The sequence below is a fragment of the Aphelocoma coerulescens genome, chromosome 23 (assembly GCF_041296385.1).
Source record: "Aphelocoma coerulescens isolate FSJ_1873_10779 chromosome 23, UR_Acoe_1.0, whole genome shotgun sequence".
NCBI classification, from domain to species: Eukaryota; Metazoa; Chordata; class Aves; order Passeriformes; family Corvidae; genus Aphelocoma; species Aphelocoma coerulescens.
The window spans coordinates 4150175-4170799 of NC_091036.1; the positions used below are offsets into that span (position 1 = coordinate 4150175).

General features: G+C 51.1%; 1 protein-coding gene across 1 annotated transcript in view; it reads left to right on the forward strand.

The window, feature by feature from the left end:
- The window catches only part of EPHA10 (EPH receptor A10), a 32000-nt gene extending 18663 nt beyond the window's left edge, over positions 1-13337 (forward strand). Inside the window, exons 6-17 of the mRNA XM_069035943.1 lie at positions 2439-2563; positions 4306-4468; positions 5578-5689; positions 5781-5836; positions 6591-6716; positions 7844-8029; positions 8718-8779; positions 8867-9070; positions 9559-9708; positions 9893-10101; positions 10186-10350; positions 10701-13337. Coding sequence (XP_068892044.1) covers positions 2439-2563; positions 4306-4468; positions 5578-5689; positions 5781-5836; positions 6591-6716; positions 7844-8029; positions 8718-8779; positions 8867-9070; positions 9559-9708; positions 9893-10101; positions 10186-10350; positions 10701-10815 — 1673 coding nt within the window. The 3' untranslated portion in view covers positions 10816-13337. The remainder of the gene's footprint in view (positions 1-2438; positions 2564-4305; positions 4469-5577; positions 5690-5780; positions 5837-6590; positions 6717-7843; positions 8030-8717; positions 8780-8866; positions 9071-9558; positions 9709-9892; positions 10102-10185; positions 10351-10700) is intronic.
- Positions 13338-20625: the final 7288 nt, after the last annotated feature.

Here is a 20625-nt window from a genome sequence, read left to right on the forward strand (position 1 = left end):
AATTAAACAAGAAACAAGACCCTATTTAGCTGTCAGATCCGGCTCCTCTAATCCAGCTCCGAGTGCAGCTCCATGCTGTCCTTCCCCTCTAGCAGTCACTGGAGGGAATTGTCCATCGTTCCTTGTATTCGCAGGGAAAAGAAGAGACGCAGTTTAGTCTGCAGGTGGCAAAATTAATACTGTGTTTTTTCTAATGTGTCCCCAGCATGGGACTAAATAAAAGTGTTTGAGGAGTGAGCGAAGCTGTTCACCTGCAGGAGCGGAGCTGCATTAGCCATGTAAATGTACACTCCAGGCCCATGTCATTTGTATTCCTGGCAGGAATACAAGGCTCCTGCCTTAAAGAGCTTTTAAATCTGCTGCTGATTAATAATGCAACCAGTGCCAGAATGCATCCTCCTTCCTGATGCCAGAGAAAGGGTTTGAACTGGATTTGCTCCTCCAAAGTAGATTTGCCTGTGTGTGCCCAGGGCTGATGCAGTGACCATGGGACAGTGGGGCCGCAGGATGAGCTGGCTCTGGGGCAAGTGTCTGAGCTCCTGGGGTCTTTGCCCTGAAAGGACTGCCTGCTGACTGGTGAGACGGCTTCTCTGCTTTGGAATGGAGATCTCTTAGGCAGGAGCTGCCTGGGATGGTGCCCAGGGCATGTTCTGTGTTGGGATGTTAGTAACTGGTGAGGGAGGGGAGAGGTGGCTCTATCTGGCACAGGTGGGGCAGGGTGCAGGGGCATTTGGTGTCCCTTGCCGAGTGCAGGTGTTGGATGCAGTGAATCATTCTGGGGAGGGACACAGTGCCACATCTAGTTTTATGCCTGTTCTGCTGCTACGCTGGTTAATCAAGAGGAGAAAACACACGTACAGGGGAATGGAGTTTATAAAATCAGGCAGAGTGGTGAATAATTTAATGTTTGCTTTTTCGAATAGAGGCAATGTTAGGAGAGATTAAAATATTGATGGGAAACACATTTTTTTCACAGTGTGAAATGATTTATAGCTTGTGTGATTTTCTTTAATGCTTTTTAAACATGTGAGGCTGGCACCTGCTTTTCTGTCATGTACCATGGCCTCTGCTCTAAAGCACATCCCTGAGTGAGAAGGATTTTTCTTGATGACTTTGTTAACAGTCAGGACCATGCGTTCAGGTCTCTACAGTCCATTTCCTGGATTCAGAGATACAGGAGAGCAGCTGTGTGATATTTTACTGATGGGAATCATATAACACAGTAAGGAGCACTTAGCTTATCTTACAGGAGCAGGACCCAAGGCAAGTATTGGGGGAACCTTCACCTCAGGCAGGTACTGCCAGCACTGGCCCTTTCCCACCACACAGACAGAGTGCTACTGACCTTCCTGCCATGCTTCATGCCAGGATTGAGCTCTCTCCTGTTCCTTACAGGGTGAAATTTGATGTTGCCTTAAAGGCCATCTCTGGGGCCAGTGAATTCACTGGGGGTTAACGTTTGACTGTGTCCCACACCATGGGGTGGGTCACAGAAGAGGGAACCGTGTGTGGGCACTGGGAGCTGCACAGGAGCCCCTTTGGCTCTTCTCATGCTCTCATCAGAAGCCGAAGGGACTTGGAATCAAGGAGCAAATCACCATGAATAAAACATCATGAGGGCTTTTTATTTCAGCAAAGATTAATGAGCTAAGTAATAAATACAAAATTTCACAGATACTTAAGTTTACTTTCTAGGGACTTGTTCCTCTCCACAGGAGTCTTGGTGGGACAGAGATGGGTCCAGCAAATGCCCTGATTTGATGGGAAGTGGGACAAGCTGGAAACAGTCAATGTCTCCATGCAGCTTTTGCTGTGCCTGAGGGCTGTGAGCTGCTGCCTGCACATTCTGGAGACTTGTTTGGAGACAAACCTGGTTAAAATGGGAATACTGGCAAGTGCATCTTGCAGTGGATGAACTAAATGGATGCACTCATGTCAGGGAGACAGTTTGTGCTGACCAGAAATACACAGCCAGCTCCCGAGGCACAAACTGCTCTCAGAGCAGGGCGGTTACTCCCAGCAGTCCAGTGGCATGGGGTAGATCCAGTGTGAGGTGGTTCAGGAGGTTCTGGTATGTCCCACCAGCCCTCCTGATCAAAGATTGTGTTTTGCCTTTCCCAGACATCCTCAACAGGGGTTCAGAGCCCAGGACATAAGTCCATTCTCAGACCCCTCAGCAGCACTAAGGGCAGAGGGTGCCATTAGGATTTTTGCCAGTTTTCCATTGGAGTGTTCCAGGCTGCCCATGGATTACAGAGCTGTTGTGTTTTACCACTATCTTCTCCCATTGGATGGTCACCAGCTTGGAGTTATTCCAGCCCTGATTCAGAGAGAGGGGACTGGCATCTGCAGAAGCCACACACTCTGCAGCTGTTTAAGTTTAAGATTTTACTGAAGCAGCACCTCAGTCACTGCCCATTTCCTCTCTGCATTTTCAGTGCCAACTCCTGTCACTGACATCCGCATGGATAAAGTGGAGCAGAAGAGCGTCTCCTTGTCGTGGCAGGAGCCAGGCCTCCTGACTCCCAATGGCACCGAGTACGAGGTCAAGTACTTTGAGAAGGTAGGCTCTGGGCACTGGCATGGGCTCTGCTTGTGCCCTGGCTTGACTCCATGTCTCCTTCCCCTGCCAGCCAGGTCTGTGCTCAGGAGCACAGTGCCAGGTGCTGTGTGTGTCTGATCCCAGTCACCCATCCACTGTGTGACTCCTGCTAGACAGGGACTGAGATACCTCAGTGGATTCCTATGTCCTTGAGGAGATGGTCTTTGTATTCCCAGCCTGCTCTCTAGGAGAGTGTTGGACCTTGTGCTCTGCACTGGCTTAGGACTGAGAGCCACAAACCTGTGACTATGGTGAGCTATGAGTGGCCCTTCTACATGGGAGGAGACCCAGCAAATGTTTTTATGACAGTTTCTTGATTTTAAAAATTGCTGCTGTATGACAGGTGCAGTAGGTTGGGAATTTTAGGAGAATTACCAGTGGGCAGAGCAGGGACAAGGCTCTAAATCAAAATAAATGCAGTTTATGACACAGTTCTGCAAATTACCTTATCTGCGTGTGCTCAGGCTCGTTATGGAGCTGACGGCATGTCAGGCACACTGTGCAGGTGACATGTCAGCATTCTGTATTTAGAAACAAGCTACCGTGAAGCTGATTCATATTAATGTGATTTTCAGCATCTGATAGATTTGAGAGGAGGGATCTGTGGGGGAGGGCAAATGCTGGAGTAATTCCTGTGCAAATGGGCTGCAGGAACATGATATTTGGGGTATGAAATGAGGAACCTTCCTCCTTGGATAGAGAATTTAAATTCAGTTTCACAGTTATTCACTGAAATGAGGCTTTTGATGCTGACATGAATATCAACTTAGTTCTTCATCTTTGCTTTTAAAGCTTTTGTTTTTACAGTGAAGATTCAATGAGGAAAATGTATAGAATGGAAACACATTCGGTAGTGATGTGAGCAGTGCAGTGAGTGGCTGCTGCCCGTGCCTGTGCCAGACTGTGGGGCCAGGACACTGCCCATGTCGGACTCTGGGACTGGAGCAATGCCCGTGCCGGACTGTGGGGCCAGGACACTGCCCATGTCGGACTCTGGGACTGGAGCAATGCCCGTGCCGGACTGTGGGGCCAGGACACTGCCCATGTCGGACTCTGGGACTGGGGCAATGCCCGTGCCGGACTGTGGGGCCAGGACACTACCCATGTCGGACTCTGGGACTGGGGCAATGCCCGTGCCCGACTGCGGGGCCGGGACACTGCCCGTGCCAGACTCTGGGACTGGGACACTGCCCGTGCCCGACTGCAGGGCTGGGACACTGCCCGTGCCAGACTCTGGGACTGGGGCAATGCCCATGCCGGACTGTGGGGCTGGGACACTGCCTGTGCCAGACTGTGGGGCCGGGATGCTCCTTGGGGCTCCACCTGCCATTTGCCAATCCACACAGATTTGCTCCAGTACTCGAGTGGCTGCAGCAGGGGAGCAGGAAAGGGCTGGCTGATGCCACAGCTGAGCCTGGCACAGGCAGAAGTTGCTGTGTGGGGTGGCACAGCAGCTCCCCATCACCCCATCTTCTGCCTTCATGTCTTCATAGCATCATCCAGCTCCGTCTGCCATTTCCTGTGACCTTCCCATGTAATTTCTGTTCATGAGACGTCCAGTGAATGTATTGTTTCTTTTAGAGGCTGGCTCTTTGGACAAGCTGTCCTGATGGGGCCCAAAGCTGAGGATACAGCTGTGCCATGCCAGCTCCATGGCACAGCTGTCAGTCCAGCTCCATCTCAGGTATCTCATTATTTCACAGGATCAGAGAGATCAGAGTTACTCAACTGTGAAAACCACATCAACGGCCGTGACGGTCAATAACCTGAAGCCTGGTACCCTCTATATTTTCCAAATACGAACATCTTCCTCTCCAGACTATGGGAACTACAACCCTGGCATTGAAGTGGAGACACTGGCAGAGTGTAAGTGCAGCAGGGCTCGTGTCCCTGTCAGGGCTCGTGTCCCTGTCAGGGCTCTGAGCTGTGCCCTGGGGACACTGTGCTTGCAGCTCGTGCCTCAGCTGCTCCTGGTTTCATGAAGCAGCATCTGTTCCTCTGGTTCTGCTTCTCCAGGTCTAAGGGCCACTACTGTCCAGGAACTTACTTTGCCTTGCATTTTCCCATTAGATTTTGATGAGGTTGGTCCTGCTGCCCTTCCTGTCCTGGGGGAGCCTGTCCTGGCTCTTGTCAGTGAAGAGTCAATGAGGGCAGCTACTCTCTGGCTTCTTTCTCATGAGAAGGCTGGGACAGTCTCTGCTATTTGGCTGAGATTGCCCAAAAACATGCTTAGCTCTTGACTGCTCCCTGCCTCCCGCTGTTGTCCTGGCTCTGGAGGCACTTGGCTTGTCTACTGCTTGGCTGGCTCAGGGCAGCCAGCATCAGTGTTATCTGCTGAGACTTCTTTTAAATTCCCATTCATAACTGTGGTCCAAAAGCATCTTATTTCACTAAAAGAGGGCTCGAGGGATGTTGGGCTTCAGCACAATCCCCCATGCTGGCTGGAAGTGCGAGGCTGAGCTGGCTGGCTCAGAACAGCTCCCACAGATTGTGTTTAACAGGGCTTTAAATTGCCTTCATTTGCCACACAGAAGACATTTCAGAATGAATTGAAGCCAATAAAGATTTTATAGAGAATGTAGCTATCTAATACCCCTGTTTGCAAAAGCAGGAGGAAAAGGGATTAATGTGATGAAAGAAAACTATTTGTAAGCCATAAATTTTGATATGTTCCTCTGATAAACAGGAATCTTCCTCAGCTCTGATTAACAAAACCAGGAGCTGGTGCAGCAGTGCTGGGTTGCTCTGTCTGTGCCTGCAGCACTGCCCAGCATGTTGGGCTGATACCACCAGCTTGGGCTCTTAAAGCTGAACCAGAACGTGAATTGTTGTGAGGATGGTGAAAAGCAGCTGGGTGGCTACTCCCACAGGCCTTCTAGAGGACACAGGCTGGCCTTGGGAGCAGTGACCAAGGCAGCTCCTCTCCTTGAACCTGCCCCAGAGCACGTTGATGACTGGCTCTGCTTCCCTCCCAGCAGTGACAGTGGCCTCCAGTGAGCAGAAGCCTGTCCTCATCATCGCAGTGGTGGCCATTGCGGGGCTGACAGTGCTGGTGTCCATGGTGATTGGCGTGATGGTGTGGAGGAGGTGAGCAGGGCCAGGCACGGTCCAGGAGGGTTTGAGCTGGGGTAAGGGGCTGCTGCCCAGGTGCTGGTGTGCATCTTCATTCTCTTTGCAGGCAGTGTGGGTACAGCAAAGCCAGCCAGGATGGGGACGAGGAACTGTACTTCCACTGTAAGTGGCCCAGCCATCGTGACTGGTGTGACTGTGGGGATCCCTGTATTTATCATTGTTAATAACCCACCAAAGCAGCCCTGAGTTCTCACTTTTGAAGTGTTGTCATCCTGTGTTATCCCAGAGCAGGGGCCAGCACAGCAAGGCTCTCCGAGGACCATGGTCTTGACAGCTTCATGTGCCAATGTCTGTCCTTCCTGTGTGTGGGTCACTGTGTGCCAGAGGAAATGGGGATGCTTGCAGCTTTCCATGGGGTGTATAAATTATTCCATCAGCTTCTCATGAACATGAGCAAAGAGCTTTGTTTTCTGGGGCTACTCTGGATTATTGAGCAGCAATAATTTTACAGACAACAGTTGTCAGAGAGAATCCAGATGTCGGGATTGATGAGTTTATTTGATTCCTGGAATATGCCCATGGAGTGCACACATGCTCTTCTGTTCCCCAAAGCACCTTGGAAGTAGAAGGGCCTGCCTTGACCATTTCACCTGGCTTTGGAGGGTGAAGGAGCAAAGGGGCTGCTCTCCTTTACCCAGGGGTTGTGGTAGTGGAGCAGAGCAGTTGGATTCACTTAATCCTAAAAAAAAATTCTTAGAAACCTTAGAACTGAGTCTTTTGCTTTGCTTATTGAAAGGTGGCACGTTGGTCCTGCCCACAGACCAGGAGATGGATAAGCTGGGATAGTGTTTCCCAGGATGGGTGGGTGGAAGCTCAGATGAGCCCCTCTCATCTGCCCTTTTTGCCTTTCCTGCAGTTAAAATACCAACCAGGAGGACATACATCGACCCCGACACCTGTGAAGACCCCATGCAGGCTGTGCACCTCTTTGCCAAGGAGCTGGATAATGCCAGCATCAAAATAGAGAGGATTATCAGGACAGGCAAGTTCCACAGGGTGGTGGCCGTGCCATGGGCCGTGCTGGTCCCCTTTTGCTCCCAGCACACTGGGCCATGGCAGTGCCATGACATTGCTCCAGTCTTGGGGGTACCTGCCTGCAGTGGAGGATGGGAGTGGGGCTGGAGGATTTTGTCCAGAAGCTTTGTTCCACATTCCTGGTATTTTCCCGAGGCACTGAACACAGCCAAGCAAACACCACACGGACCAGAAAGCATCCGCAATTACCTGCATCTGGGCAGTTTGACAGCAGCATGAAAACTATTTATAAATATGTGAACCTAATGATTTATTGATTTTCATCAACTTCACTGCCTAAAACTTAAAAGCAAATTAAAATCCCCTGACTGGACCCTAGAGCCTTAATGGCTACTGTGTGCCAGAACGTGGGAAACATGATCATTCTTTGTCATTTCTTTTCCTAAAGATAAATTCAGCTGTAGCAGCAGCAGAGGTGGAGGAAGGGAGGAGGGAAGGGCTTTGCCTGCAGCTGAAGGACAGTGTTGAAGGGGAGAGGACATTGAGGAGGGGACAAGGTTGCCTCTGAACTGCAGCATGGAGCAGCTCAGAAGAGTCCTGTGTACCTTTCATGAGCAAACTGGTGTTTGAAAAATCAAGAAAGAAATTAGTAAGGAAGACATTTAAATCTAAGGAATTTGGGAGTGTGTTTGTCTCACTGCTGACATAACAAGAACCTGATTTTTAAATCAATAAAGCTGTTCATAGCTACACACTTTATGCTGTAAAGCCAATATTGGTTTTTTATGTTGGGAATTCCGTAGCTCCTGTTGTGGAGGGCATGGCTGTGCAGTGGGATGTTCTTCCTGCAGGAACCCTCCAGCCCTGCTGTGTCCAGCTCTGTGGGAAGTAGACCCTGCACTGCCAAGCCAGGAGGCAGAACTAGGCAGGCCCAGAGCATGAGCTTGGTGACAGGGGGTTCCTCCTCCTCTCACGGGATAAAGCATGATTATGCACTGAAGCAGAGGGTGGAGAGAACAGCTGAGAGGCTCTGGAGATGGCCGAGGGTCAGTGGCCATGCAGAGGAATGGCACGATCCAGGGCAGGTGCTCAGGATGACGTGGTGTGAGTTTAACCCGTTTCTCTGCTGCTCAGGAGAGTTTGGGGAGATCTGCCGGGGGTGCCTGAAGCTGCCCAGCAAGCGCGAGCTGCCGGTGGCCATCCAGACGCTGCGGGCAGGCTGCTCGGAGAAGCAGCAGCGCTCCTTTCTGGCTGAGGCCTGCACCATGGGCCAGTTTGACCACTCCAATGTCATCCGCCTGGAGGGGGTCATCACCAGAGGTACGCGGGTCCCGGGAGGCTCCTATGCAGGAATGGGCTTAAACTGCTGCATTGGAGAGGTGACCTGGTGCTAGAGGTGCAGTTGGCTACCTGGAGACCAGCTATTCCCATGTGTATCAGCTGGGTTTGCATTCTGGTGATTAATAAAAAGCTTCCAGATAGATTAATAAATGCAGGTAGTGGGACCGGCTTAGCAGCCAAACATGTATGCTCTTAATAAAAGTAAATTGAAGTGAGATTCTACAGGTAAAACAGATGAGACTGACTGCTCCAGCTCTCTCCCATGAGCGTGTGTGTGGAACCAGCTGTGGATGCAATAGTTAAATGGATATTCATGTCAATCCAAAGAAACCAGAGCACGTGAGCTGATTCTAACTAGGCTTTTTATTAGGAAAGGAAGTATTCTGGCTGAGCTGGTTGCTTTTGCTTTCACTGGGCTATGCTGTCCTTTGTGGTGTGCTTCAGAGTCCTGATGAAAGGAACTTCTGATACTGGAATCCATTCCTAGCTGGGAATGACAGGGAAGCCTTGGACCCAGTGCTCATTATAACCTGGCTGAGATAATGTCCTTATCTCCCCCAAAAGGCAGGCAGTGCAGGGCTTGGCACCTGGATTTCTAACCCCTGTGGTGTCTGAACTGCGTGTGTGATGGCAGCACTCATGCGGTGTTGCTGGTCTGTTTTTGCAGGGAGCACCATGATGATAGTGATGGAGTACATGGGGAACGGCCTGCTGGACTCCTTTCTCAGAGTGAGTACTGGGGTGTCTGCCCCGCTTGGGCTCTCTTGGCCGTGTTCCCATTGCTGACCCTTGGCTTTTTCTCCTCCGCTTTCACAGAAACATGAGGGGCAGTTCACAGGCACCCAGCTCATCTGCATGCTGCAGGGCATAGCCTCTGGCATGGCGTACCTGGCAGAGATGGGCTACGTACATAAAAGCCTTGCTGCCCACAAGGTCCTTGTGAGCACCAGCCTGGCATGCAAGATCACTGGGTTCAGACGTCCAAAGGAAGACAAGATGGAAACCATCTTCTCCACCATGGTGAGCTGCATTTCCACATTCTGTTGTCAACACTTTTCCTAGGCTCCCATTTCCTTCTTCAAGTATGAACCGGGACTCTGCATACTTGAACTTCTTTCTTAGGTAGAAATCCAATATGTTTGGCCAGGGAACTGTGCAGCAGTGGCCTGGCACCATGCCTGCTCCGGCCACAACCCTGCTGCACAAATCAGGGCAGAGGGACTTGTGTTTGTACAATTGTGAGGTGTTTTCATTAAATATGAATGTACAAAATGCCATCAGCTCTTCCTGGGGACATTCTCCTCTCCCATTAATATTTCAGGACTCACACTTCCATGTAGCATACAGTTGCAGTGACATAAATGTGCTCATGGCACATGGGTTTGCTCGGTGTCCACCCTGTGATGCCAGGCAGGGCATGATGAATGGTGAATGGCTGCCTGGGAATTGCCAGCATTGGCCACATCCTGCTGGGCAAGTACATCATTCCTGCCCTTCTGCCTGTCCAGGGTGGGAAGAGCCTGGTGCTGTGGTCAGCCCCTGAGGCCATCCAGTATCACCACTTCAGTCCTGCCAGTGATGTGTGGAGCTTCGGAATCGTCATGTGGGAGGTCATGTCCTATGGCGAGAGACCCTACTGGGACATGTCCCACCAGGATGTGAGTCCCCTGCAGCTGTGTGGTGGATGATTGCTGATGGAGTGTGGTGGCTCTGGGATGTGTGGAGGAGCTGTTACTGCTCCTGGGTGGGATGTGAGGAGGGAGGCTTGCCCCAGGGGTTCGCCCCAGGGTTTGCCTTCGATTTGCATCGCAGCACCTGACCCCAACGCCTCACGTCCTGCAGGTGATGAAGGCTGTGGAGGATGGGTTCCGCCTGCCTGCCCCGGCAAACTGCCAGCCACTCCTCCACCAGCTGATGCTCAACTGCTGGCAGAAGGACCGCAGCCAGCGGCCCAAGTTCTCGCAAATCCACAATGTCCTGAGCAAGTTGGTGCAGAGCCTGGAGCCCCCGAAGTGCCCCAGCTCCACATGTCCCAGCTCCATGTGCCCCAGGTGACCACCCTCTTGCCACACCTGCCCATCCCCCCTCTGCTGTGCCATGCCCCACTCCCTCTTCACCACCCTCTCCGTTGGCAGGTCCCATGGCATGTCCATCCCCCTCTCCGAGAGAACCTTCTCGGCCTTCCCATCTTTTAGCTCCGTGGGTGAGTGGCTGGAAGCGATAGAAATGGGCAGGTACAAGGACAACTTCACTGCTGCGGGCTACTGCTACCTGGAGTCGGTGGCCAGGATGACGGCCCAGTAAGTGACCTGTTCTTCTGGCTGTAGCCTTGTGTTGTGGGTGCAGTGAGAGCAATGTTCCCTGCCCCTGCCAGACAGCAGAGCCAAATCCGGTGTGATTTACTGATAAGCTGTTGTGCTGCAGCACAGGGCGGCAGGGTCAGAGCTGTCCCATGCATGGTGTGCTACAGGCTCCTGTTAGCCCGCAGTGCCTGGTCAGCGTCAGTATTGCTTCGGTTGGGACAAAAGGTTGGGGATTTCTTACTTGTGCATGTCTGGAACATGTGCTGTCTGGCCTGGAAGCAGTCAGTGTTGGGGCATGTGGTGGTTAGAGCTGGTTTGTCCTGGCTCATGTGGGGCTCATTTTGCAGAGACATCCTCAGCCTGGGGATCACGCTGGCAGAACACCAGAAGACCATCCTGAGCGGGATCCAGACCCTCCGGGCCCAGGTCATCCAGATGCATGGCCGAGGCGTGCAGGTGTGAAGCAATGTCCTGCAAAGGTGCAGAGCACTGGCCCAGCACTCCCGGCGAGGAGTGGCCCGCTGGCCCCAACCAGCCCCATCTCTGAAGCCTGGTAGTCTCAGATGGGCTGTGGGAATTGCTGGGTGCTGCCAAACATGTGGCAAGAAAGCAGGGCTTCTGTCCCCTATGCCGGGGCAGCCCAGGATTCCTGGGATGGTGCAGCGTGCCTGGATGGACATGGCTCTCCCCAGCACTGTTTTGTAAGATGAGTCAAACTGTATTGATGCCATTTCATGTGGTAGTTGAGTTCACAGGGTGGGATGGACCTTTTTGCACTGTCTTAATCCAGAGCCAATATTTCTGTATCTAGCATTCTGCTGGTGAATCCTTGGGTACTTTTATGCAACCTGACAGATCACAGCAACCCCACAAGAAGTTTTTATTGCTTTTATATTTAGAGAGCAGCTCTCACCCAATGCCCAACTCCTGGAAGGTGACTTTCCCCATCTGTGCTGAAGGAAACTCTTTCCAGTCGCATCCCTTCTGCACCATGAATTACTTTGCCAAGTGTTGACACCTCAGCTGGTGGACAAAACTAAATATTCTCCAGTAAAGTGTGGAGGAAATGGTGCTGCATCCATGCAATCCAGGGCACACCCGAACTTGGTTTTGTGAGCATGGTGCTGCCTGCCTGGCATGCCAGCAGCTCCCATAGCTGCAGCCTGATCCCTGAGAAGACATAAATAGCATCTTAATAATACAACTTTCCTGGAAGTTAGTTAATTAAGTGGGTCTTTGCAGCTCTGTGTGGAGTTTTGTAAGGGTTTTATTATGATCTGTAAGTATCTCAAGCGAGTTATTAAAGCTGAAAGGCAAAGATTTACATAGGGGATGAAGGCTGTGGGAGATGCTCAGAATCTGGTTGGAACTCTGCTCCAGTCAGACCCTCCTGTTAGCCTGCTCCAAGAGGATGAGGATTGAGTGAAGGGCCCCCTTGGGCTGGCATGGTGACCACTCTGCCCAGGTGAGTGCTGCATATGCTCTGGGGAGTTTGTTGCTCTCTGGGGAAAACGAGATCTCTCCTTCTTGCCCCCTCTGCAGTTCAAGCTATGCTCCCTCCCCAATGTCTCTTGGTTAGTATTTTTAGCAGAAATAAATTCTCTACGTTTGGCCCATGTCCAGGCAGGTTGGTCACTTGCCATCCCGCTGTTTCCCACCCTGAAGAGGAATAGCAGTGAACCGAGCCCTGCATTTAGTGAAATGCCCGATCCCAAGGATCAAGTGCAGTTTGTGTACTCTCTGTGTTTACATTTTATTTCTAGAGAAAGTATATTACAGGTCTCTAGGCAGGGGGTTGAACTAGCTTGATTCTGGATCTTCTCTCCCCTCTCCCTGATCATACTGTCTGTTGGGATGCAGGAGCCATGCTGGGAAGTTGCTACTAGAGGAGCTGGCTCCAGGCTGGTTCATCTGCTCTCAAGGAGGTCTGGAGACATCTAGGGCTTGGTGATGAGATGACAATGTGCCTCAGTTTGGAAAACAGACCTGGCCATGAGCAGGCAACAACATGTTCCCTTGAGTCCCCCAGAACAGACCCTGTCTCCAGAATAAGGAATGTGACAAGGCGCTGGCTCTGGGTGCCACTTGTGGCCACTGGAATCTGCTCTTCTGTCCCTCTGGATGTTGCCCAGCTGAAAAGGGGTAAACCTTAACACAGTTATCTATGGTCATGGCTGTTTCCCTGGGCTGTGGTGGCTGGTAGCTGGCCACGGGCTGTTGCTCCTGTGTGAAGTAGCTGTGGCTGTGTGGAGGGGTCCCACAGGAGCTGAGCTCTGGGATGGTCTCCAACTCAGCAGAAATGGGAGTCATCGGCTTTCCTGGTCTCTCTTTCAAGAAAGGAAAGGAAAGCCCTCCATGGAAGCAGCCTTCTAGCCCAGCTTTTTGCAACAATAAACACTTTTAATTGATCTCCTCACCAATGTAAGATAACAAAGTTTGTAGATTAAGCTATAGATTGTTCTTATGATATTAAAATTAACTTGCATCCTCTCAGCTTCTCTCCTTGGGGAAGTAGTATAATTAAATTAATCAGCAATGCTGTTTTGGATCTGCAAGGGAAATGCCTCAAAATGACCCTGGTCTCTTCCCATCCAGCCTCTGAAATGTCATGAGGCTCTTGCCTCCTCCAAGGGCTGGGAGAGCCCCAGTCCTGTTGGAGTAGCATCTGCAACACTCCCCTCACAAGAAACCAAGTGGGAATCAAGTTGGTTCATCTCCAGATGCTTTTATATTCATTAGCCTCATGTTAAGTACTGTAAATACCCACTTGAGGAATCAATATATATTTTTATAAGCTTGAGACAAATGTAATATAATATTATAAAGGACTCTGTGTGCATCTCATGTTTGAACTATAATCAAACATCTCCAGGGAATCAGTTGGTTTAGAATATTTAATAATTATAATAATAATAGTTATTATAAATGCTAATAAAATTTATTGACATTTTTGTTAATTTTGTATTTATTGAACTACAGTTGAAGCTGGCAATAAAGAGATAAGTAAATATCTGAGTAAAACCAACCAGTAATCCTGCCCTGGTTTGTCTGTGTGGGTCATTTCAGTGTTCTGGGGGAAATGCTGCTTTATCAAGGCTGCCGTTTGGAGTGTAATGGAGAGTTGTAGTAGCATCAAGGTGTGAAGTGATGCCTTGTTTTGTTAAATAACACCTATGCTGAGGTGGGAGCCTGTGCTCTGGCTGTAGAGTGGCTGGAGGGGGTAGTTTCTTGCTACTGACACTTTATAGGGGGGACAGAAGCATCTTTGCTGGTGTATGTTGTGTGGTAAGAAAGGTGCATGGCCTGGCCTGTGGGCCTAGGTGCTGTTCAGGCAGGTGGGAATCCTTCCCATCACCCCTGGGACCAGATAACCTTGGACATGCTCGCAGTGTGGAGCTGTCAGTGCAGTGGTCAGTCTGAAACAGATGCTATTGTGTAAGTGTGGGGATGTTGCTGAGCAGGGGGAAAATGCTGCAGAGTTCCTGCACTCAAAGCATGTAATTAATTGTTTTATTGAGTAAATGAAAGTTGTGTATGGCCAGCACATTAAATGCAAACTCAGCACAAACAATGATATTTAAAAATGATTTGATGTGACTCTCACTCGTTCCCATCTCTTTTCTTTTTTCCGGGCTGTTCAATGCCCAGGAACAGGCACAGGAGCCCTAGTTGATGTGGTGACAGCAGTGACAGCTGCTGGGAAAGGACAGAATGGGTACTTGGAATGGGTGAAGTCTATTTGCCTTCTGTCAATCAATTAATTCAGGCAGCCTTCGCTTGGAGCCTGGCTGGGGCTGTACTGGCACTACAAAGAAATAATTAGAGTTCTGGAGCAGAGTGATGATTCCCAGTCACAGCCAACCAGAGGCAGATTTTGCCAAGTTACTGGCAGTTGTGCCTCCTTGTAAGATGCGGAGATGGGTTTGTCTCTCTTCTGTGACCTTCCTGGTACCGTCTCTGCTGGAAGCTGTGGGACACCTCCTGTCCTGGCTGCACTGGAGGCTGGCACCCCTGTGCCAGCCCTGCACACTCTGCACCAGCCCTGCACCCCGCTCAGCCCCACGCTGTACCAGAGGATGTGGCTCTGGTGAAAGGGGGGTCAATTAGCCATTATGGCTCAGACAGGGAACCCCAATGTGCAGCAGTGCTGTCAAGGATGGGCTCAGCACTTGGCAGGTGCTGATCATATGGGGAATTTTTAAAATAAAACGTTCATTGCATGGTACTGGTGAAAGCAGCTGCCACAACATCCAGCTGGCACCACCAGCAGGTCCCTGTTTTGGGGAGAGCAAGGGAGGAGCGAGGGCTCCTTCTCTTGCCCCTCACTCCCATGCAGCAGCCTCAGACAGGAAATCCATCACCTTCCCCCTTCCTCTTCTGGACATTCACTGCAGAGAGGCTGCGCAGACCCATCTCTTCTGTGGAGGCCAGGATGAGCCACTGCTGCTGTGAGAGCAGAGTGCTGGGGTCAGATGAGCTCGGCCTTGCTGCCCCGTGTCCCCATCCTGCCTGTACAGGAAGGATATGGGCGAGAGGAGGGCAATGCCCAGGGAATGTTAGAAAGAACCTGGGTCTGGAGGAAGAGCAAGATTTGAATATGAATAATTCCTAATTATCAGGAAGAGCAAGTGCCATCTATCACGGTAATCAACGATCTGTCAGTTCAAGTGTCACCAGGATGGGTGCTTCTTTCCTCCTTCTATTCATCTCCCGCAGTCTCAGTGTGCCTGAAGAGCACTGCACAGGCTGGGACACGGCCAGACCTGTGCTGCTCCTCCTGCCCCAGGAAGGACAGGCTCCCAGTACCACATTGGGCTGTCCCCAGTGCTGTGCACCACCCACCTCGGCCGGGACAAGGTGGGTGCACCCATACTGGCCAGCCCAGGGGTGCCCATGGTGAGAGATGCTGGGGTTTGTGGCCCAGCTGAGGCAGCCTTGGCACAGAGCTGGATGACCTCGGCGCAGTGCTGAGTGAAATTTTCACAGGGCTGGGTGACACTGGCACAGGGCTGGGTGCCAGCCAGCAGCACCCACCAACCTCACCGTAGGTGACCTCAGCTGCACCTGCACTTGCGGCTTGCCACTTAGAGAGGGGCCGTCTGCAGAGTGGCAAGAGCCACCTGGAAGGCACAGGAGCCTTTTAATTACACAATTATAAATAACTTCAGCCTTTTTATCTTCCTGAGGCTGAAAAGCACTTTCAGTGTCAGACAAAGCAGCTGTTATCGCTTGGTGCTACTCCTGGGCAGCTGCCACCCCAGAAGGGGCACAGCAGAGGAGCTGTACTGTGTCAGCAGGTCCAGATGTGTCCCAGAGCCAGTCATGGCATGGGCATAGCCACTGCTGAGGGAGCTAGAGCTTCCTTTTTTCTGCTACCTCCAGAGCCCCAATAGCAGGAGCAAAGGGGAAGGAGAAGAGACAGGAGGTTGTTCAGAGGTGTCTGGAGTTTCTGTAACAATGAAGAGCACTTACACAGTGTTCTCCCCAGGCACCTGCTCCCACACCCCTTTTTTTAAGGATGATGTCTAACTTAGAGGATGTCAGTAATTAAAAAGTCATTTTAATGAGCTCTGGTTTATTGACAGACCAGACTTTCAGGAGTTGGTCGTGCCAGGAGGACTGTTGCACCACTGTTCATAGAACTCTCTGAAGAACAGTCACTTTTGGTGGTGCTGCACAGCTGTCAGTGCTGTCCCCACCACAGTGGCAGTGCCAGCTCTGTGATGTAGAGCCAGGGTTAGCCCCCTGCCTGCTCTGTTGCTGGGCACCTCCTTAGGTGCTGTGACAAACCCCTGGCACCTGCAGCACGTGGGGAGCTGCCCTTGCTCTGCCCTGTGTGGTGGAAGCAGCCATAAACATTTCCATTAACTCCCACAGGATTTAAATTCCACAATGGGTCTGAAATAAAGCAGCAGCATCTCCTCCCTGTGGTAGCCCTCAATCATCTGTTCCAGAGGCATCCTGGGGAAATGTCTGGAAAGAACTTAGGACTGGGCAATTCAGGTTTTTCTTGCAAGTCCTTTCTGTATAATGAAGCCTGTTCCTGCTGACATGTTCCCAGGGGAATACTGTGTCTCAGTTCGCTGGAAGCTTAATATGGCTCAGGTGTGATGGAGCAGCAGTGGGGCAGCAGCCAGTGCTGCCAGGGCCTGTCTGACTCAAAGCCCTGTGGCTGCAGGGCCAGGGACTAGAGCATAGAGGAGACATGCACTCCTGGAGTCCTGAGCATGGAGGTAGTGGGGCTGTCCCTTCAGGGAGCCATAGGGATGGCAACTCAGCCCTGGGGGTTTATGCTGTTAAATATTTTTAAGTGAGTTCTATTAAACACTAGGAGGCAAAAAGATTAAGAGGGCAATGAAAAAGCTTTTTGTGAGATTTAGGTGTTCCTGAGTGATGGCAATTGTGTATTGCATAAATGGCTGTTTGTGACTGTAAATACAGTCTTCCAGGGTAATTGAATGTACAGCAGGAATGCTGTACATCCTTAGGGAAAAACAGGCTCAGGGACCCCCAAAATAATGAGAGTTTCCCTGATCTGGTTAAAATAATTGTTAGCAGTGTTGTATCTGCTGAGGAGAGCCGGGTGGATCTGTGAGGCACACGCTGTCTCACAGCCACACACAAATCCCTGCTTTGCCTCACTGGAAACAGGATGTGTTAGGTATCACATCACGCTGCATCAAAATGCGAAGTGGCACAATAAATCAAACTCCCCAAAATAAAACTTTCTTCTAGAAATAAGCTTGTCACTGTCAATTTAAACTCTTGCCAAAGAAGCGTGATTTGATACAAGTTCCTCTTGCCAGCGATTTACAGTAATGGGTGGGTTTAATCACTATTTATAATAGCAAGAGTCTAAAGGGAGAGCGGAAGGTGTCTCTATTCAAAGGTCCAACATGAAACCCGGATCCTAAATGCAGCTCTGATACAGCAGAGCTGGGAGGAGAGAGCACAAAGCACAATCCACTCTGGGCACTGAAGGAAAAGGAGTGTTTCCTCCATTTCCACTTTGCCAACACCATGGTGGTGACACAGCAGGGCTCTGGGCAGGACTACTGCCCACATGGCCAGAGCACTGGCCCCTGCACCTCACCATCCTGAAGGGTTTTAAGGGGTTATTTAGCGACAAAAACTTACAAAACTCTGCAGGGAGGGAAGGGATCCTGCCTGGTTAACAAACTGCGAGAAAGGTATCAGACTGCCAGCCTCGGGAAGGGCATTTGTCTGGAGAAAGCCCTCATGTGCCATGCATGGGCACTAATCCCAGTGGCTCCCTTATTCCATCACTAGGGGATGGGGTGGTGATATGCTCCTGGGCTGTTTTGCTGCAAAGACAAAACCCTGCCATGCCCCCAGTGCAGCACAGGCAGGTGCCACTGGCTCTGCCCAGGGAACCCCACATAGGCACAGGCCTGCACCAGCTCGTGGCTGGTGGGACCCTCCAAGGCTGAGCCCAGCAGTGGCTGGGGCCCTGTCATTGACTTGAGGAATGTTTCAAACAGATCATTTATTTTCATTAGACTTGTACCAATATCTCTGTTCCAGTGTCCCTGATGCAGGTCGACAGCTGTCCTCAGGAATGCTTTAATTGTGTTTTCCTCACTTTGCACAGCTCTTAGCTAATGCGTTCTGGCTTCATTAGATTAGACACCTCTTGTCCCGAGGATGTTGTCTTGTTTTCAAATGGCTTCAATCAGCACCTCCCAGGCTCTGGCTATTTCAGGATACAATAAAGCTAAACCTCATCCAGGCTGGTGAGTAACGGAGGTGCATCTCCCACCCCCATCCAGCCTGGCTTTAAATTTGCCTGGCTGACATCCTGTGGCTGCTGGCAGAACACAATTAAACCTCTTGTCTTGCAGGCATCATCCACGGCTACACACAGCTCGGGAGGAAGAGCTCAGCAACAGCAACTGGGTTTCTAATGATCTTGTCATCAAGAACAGCATAGAGAGATAAATGAAAGAGTGAGGGAACAGCCAAGATCAAAACTCCAATCTCCAGGTGTCTGGGGCGCGGCAGGTTGCAGGCTGGCCGTGCTCATCTCCTCAGACCCATGCTGGCACAGCACTCAGGACACAGGGACAAGTATCCTCTTAATGTCAGAGAATGAAATGTAGAGGGACAGAGCCTAAGCCCACCCAGCACCAGCGCTGGAAGCTTCTCTCCTGAGCATCTCCAGGCATGGCCACTCGTAAACTTCATTCTGCACAAGCATTCTTCCTCTTGGGATCCCAGGATCCTTCACCAGCTCATGTCCCCACTGCCCAGCTGCAAAGTGGCCACAGGATCAGGAAGGAAACCGAGGAGGGAAGGGACCAGCCAGACCCCGGGTTGGAGGCAGAGACCTGCTCCACTCTCTGGGGGAGGGCTGACGGCTCCTGCACTGTGTCCCTTCCTGGACCCCGGCACACCTGTCCCTAGCACACCAGTCCCAGGCAAGGGCTCTCCTTCCCCAGACACTCTCCCTCGGCAGCAGAATTGCTTCAGCCCCATCTTCTTATCATGAGCCACCACAATATCTGCATCGATCCCTTTCACCCCACAGGCAGTATTTTGACTTCTGGAATTCATCTTACCTAGCAAGGGAGTCTAAATATATACCAGACAATTTCCACTCCTCATTTTTAATAATCTCTTTCAGCTTTAGATTGGTTTTTGAAAATATGTATTGGGATGATAGGCTTTTTATCACAGCTGATGGACAATATTCATCACACCCGTGTCTTACTCCTCACAACGCATGCACATTCCTTACAGCAGTCCTGCATCAATTTTAACAGCACTTAATTCATTATAACCCCATCACTGCATGTGCGTGCTCCCCTCAACAATGTCACGAGTGATTTGTCACTTGGGTCTCTGTGGGCAGATCCAGTCCCACCTCTCAGAGCCACAGTCTCTCCTTGAGCCATGGGACAGGATAGAATGGCTGCGCTCAAACACGGCGGTTGAAGGACGCTTCACTGTCCCCCACCCCAGAAACCTTCGGAAGATGGCAGGTGGAAGAGTAGAAGCAAAAACCCCTTTTCTGCCCAGGATCTCTTTGCTCACTGGGCACAGCAAGGCTGAGACAATATGCTGGGGCTGTGCTGGTATATCTTCCCAAGCCCTGGTAACACCAAAGGGGAGCCATGGGGACAGGATCAATGGTACCTCGCTGGGCCCCCAACTCAGTCAGGGACCCCAGGACAGCAGCTCCTTTAGAAAAACTTCTCCATCAAATTCCCATTTTGCTAGACACTGCACCTAGGCCCTCACCCAGATCCTGTTTGGGTGCTCACGCCTGAGTTGGGCATTCAGGTACAAGGGAATTGGGCACACATGCACAAATTAATCCGGTGCTCAGGGCTGAGCTGCAGCCCCTGATCAATGCTCAGCTCTCCCAGCCTCTCCCCTCATGGAGCCCCAAGAGCTGAATGTGCTGGCCTGGGGAACTTGCTGAACCAGCCTGAAGGTTCCCATTCTGCCAAGGCAAAACAAGGCCAGTAAGGCCTGGCTGCTGCCCCGTGCCCTCGGCATTCCCTGACACCTGGCAGTTGCGACGTGGTCTCTGAGTGCTCCGCTCCCCACTGTGCTTCCATGTGCTCTTGTCTCTGCACCCTGGGCTGTAACTGTGAAGCCATTGTGCTCCAGATCCCTGTCCTGTGCAGTGTGACAGGACATTTTGTTCTGTAGGAGCAGCTTCGCCAGACCAAACTCAGTGCTGGCAGCTCTTGGCAGGGTTTCTTTGTCCAGCAGATTCCCATGGAGCTGCATCCCATCACCTTTCTGAGCAATAATGAAGGAACAGAAAGACAAAGCAGGAGTGTCTGAGTGGGCCTGAGTTGTTCGCTCAGTGCTGCCCTGGCGAGGGCCCCGCTGGCCACATGCTCCAGACAGAGGCATTTCCAATTGCACCTTCCATTTGGCATCGATTACTATCCAGTCTCTTGTGCCTTCATTTGCAGTCAGCAGAGGCGGCCGACTGACATTGAGAGAGAACGACTCCTCAGATCCCATCAATCAAGTGCCATCAGGATCCAGCTTCCTGGGTTCACGGGCCACAAGGTCACCCTCTGTGGGAGATCAGCTTTCCAGCTGAAGCAGAGCCCTGCTCCTACCTCTCTTCCACCACAGCCCCAGCTCTGCTGCAGGGTGGACAGCGAGAGACCTGGATCTGCAAGCTGCAGTTGGTCACTGTCTCCTCCATCCTGCTTCACTATTTCAGGGATAAGAGGGAAGAAAATTCACAAATTTTTTATTTTGGGAAATAGCGTAATACACAGGAAC